This window comes from Montipora foliosa, chromosome 9 (assembly GCF_036669935.1).
Source record: "Montipora foliosa isolate CH-2021 chromosome 9, ASM3666993v2, whole genome shotgun sequence".
In the NCBI taxonomy this organism is placed as follows: domain Eukaryota; kingdom Metazoa; phylum Cnidaria; class Anthozoa; order Scleractinia; family Acroporidae; genus Montipora; species Montipora foliosa.
Genome location: NC_090877.1, coordinates 33,114,881 through 33,117,380, shown reverse-complemented (window position 1 = coordinate 33,117,380; position 2,500 = coordinate 33,114,881). Strand labels below are relative to the sequence as shown.

The following is a 2,500-nucleotide window of genomic DNA, read 5'->3' as shown; positions in this document are numbered from 1 at the left end:
AACGCACGTGCAGGGCGTGCAAAGCTATTGTTTTTGCCCACTAAATATGCAAATTTGTGACGTTCTCGTTGCTGTCGCCGTTGTCGTTGCAAAAGCTCCCTAATAGGGAGCTTAAGCAACGACAACGGCGACGGCAACGAGAACGTCACGAATTTGCATATTAATTATTATTTAGTGGGTAAAAACAATAGCTTTGCATGCCCTGCACGTGCGCTTTTCACTTTTGTCCATTTGTTTGCCGTCGTCAGCAAAGCAAAAACGTGAAATAGGCAAGTTTTTGGTTTTATGAAGAACGTCAGCACTTGAGGATAAATTTTCATTTTCTGTCCTAAAATGGAGTGCCGTTGTGACTGGTGTCAACTTTGAGGAAATACCTCACCCTTGTCATATTAAAAACGTTGAAATAGTCACGAAGCGATTACAACAACGTAAATTCATATTTTGAGATGACGTTCTCGTTGGTGTCGCCGTTGTCGTTGCTTAAGCTCCCTATTAGGGAGCTTAAGATCTACGACGACGACGTCGACGAAAACGCCACAAAACAATGATATCATTGGTTAAAAGAGCATAAATAATCGTGCTGCACGTGCAGCACGAATTTTAGCTCATATTTTTGCGGTTCTCTGCATGACGATGACGTGAAATCACTAAATTTTAGGTTTTGACGACAACGTGAGCATGCAACAGAGAATCTTTCTTTCTCTATTTTCAGTCTGAAACCGCTCGTACCGATTTAGTTCTAGAATACGTCGCCCACATTGTACGACGTGAACGAGATGGAATAATCGCCAAAGACTTTAACTAGAGCAAAGTTCTATTTTGAGGTGACGTTTTCGTCGACGTCGCCGTCGTAGATCTTAAGGTCCCTATTAACGTTGACGGTTCGCGCGAGACTCAGTGCGTTGTGTATTGGAAAAAAAACCAGTTCGACCAGCCTGTTACCAGCGATAGAAGTGACTCGAGGTACTCATCTGTAAATAAAAAGCATCTACAGCTTACATGCTTTTGTTGAGAGACCTGAAATCAGTCTGAAACCTTTCCTTGTCATAGACTTAAAGGTTGAATGTATCTTGATTCAGCCACGTAAGTTTGAAATGAAATAAAATCATCGAAAATATTTCCCTAAATTTAAGACTGCAAATGCCGATTTTATCACTTTTTTTCATTGCATATAGCTTCGTTTATATTTCATTTGGAGTTCAAGTCCTTCTTTGCCGCAGGGGCCGGCCATAATGGGCTCCCTGTCTGTCGTTAATTTGACAAAATATACCAGCATGATTCATTCACCTTTATCACTCGGCGGCCATTTTGGAGTCCGTGGGGAATAAAGACTTTGTCTTTGCATTGTCTTTGCCCGTCCAGCCTCACACTGAATGAGAGGTCCGACGGGCAAAATCTTTGGTTTGGACATTGAATGATATGAGTCTATTAAACAAATGAATCTACATTTAATAAACGAGTAGGAGGCCCCAATCTTTGGTCCCCATAGAAAACATTTTGATAAGTCTACAACACGAATGATGGGCGGAGTCTCACTAATAACGCCCCGTTTCCTCCAGCGTATATTTCACAGAAAAAAACATTTCCTCTTGATACTTCCCATTGCACGAACTGCACAATACAATGTCACGGTGTTTACAGAATATAAGAAAAGGAAAAAGGGAACCATTTGTATGGAAATCTATCTTTGGTTCTTTGGGATAAAATTTACAAACTCTTTGTAGTGAAATGAAAGTTGGAAAGATCATAGCGAAGTTTTTTCGTGTGGCTCACCATATATCCGTGGACTAAGAAATTAATGAAATGGCACAACAATTTCCTCACTGAAATGTTTTATTCCACAAGGTTCATAACCTTAGCTAAGAGTACCGTGCAACGATACGTGTACGGCAAAATTCCGAGATCTCTCACCCAGTATAAACCCACATGAAAGCCTCTCGACTTGACAAAAAACCGTCTATGTTAAAATTTATGACCTTCACATCGGAAATCTTCACGAAGGCATGGAACAAAGCCCGAAGAAATTTTCGACACCGAAAACAAGTTGACTCATCGTCTCTCTTTGGTTATTTTCAAGCTGTGTGAGCTTGGACAAAACCGCGGCTTTAATTGTGTTCATACCGAGTTGACCAACTAAAACTTAAATAGAAGAGAAACAACAAGCCCCTTACCTTGTCTGAAAACCAACGCGCGGAATTTGTACACTTTCCTGTTCACTACATCAAGGCGAACTGAACACGAATCTGCGACAGCTGTAATCATGGCTGCTTGAGATGACAAAGCTTTGTTTCGCAACAGCCAGTATAAACACCTTCCTGGCGTCAACAAGACTTCAATTTTCCAATGACTGCGAATAACGACAGGCAGTTAGACTCAGAAAATTTCTCATAATGAACGGATAGAAATGGCGATCACTACCAACTAAACGAACATTTTACCATCTATAATGGATGTGTTGACGGAATTTCGACATACCTATAAAGCCGCCGACCGCAAACGT

General features: G+C 41.0%; 1 protein-coding gene across 4 annotated transcripts in view; it reads right to left on the bottom strand.

The window, feature by feature from the left end:
* The window catches only part of LOC137969875 (uncharacterized), an 11,364-nt gene that overhangs the window by 7,202 nt on the left and 1,662 nt on the right, over positions 1 to 2,500 (bottom strand). For 3 of the 4 annotated variants that reach the window (XM_068816272.1, XM_068816271.1, XM_068816273.1), the window contains one exon: positions 2,172 to 2,347. In XM_068816272.1, the coding sequence (XP_068672373.1) occupies positions 2,172 to 2,262 (91 nt within the window). In that variant the 5' untranslated portion in view covers positions 2,263 to 2,347. Of the gene's footprint in view, positions 1 to 2,171; positions 2,348 to 2,475 lie in introns of all 4 variants that reach the window. The other variant, XM_068816270.1, reaches the window with a different exon arrangement.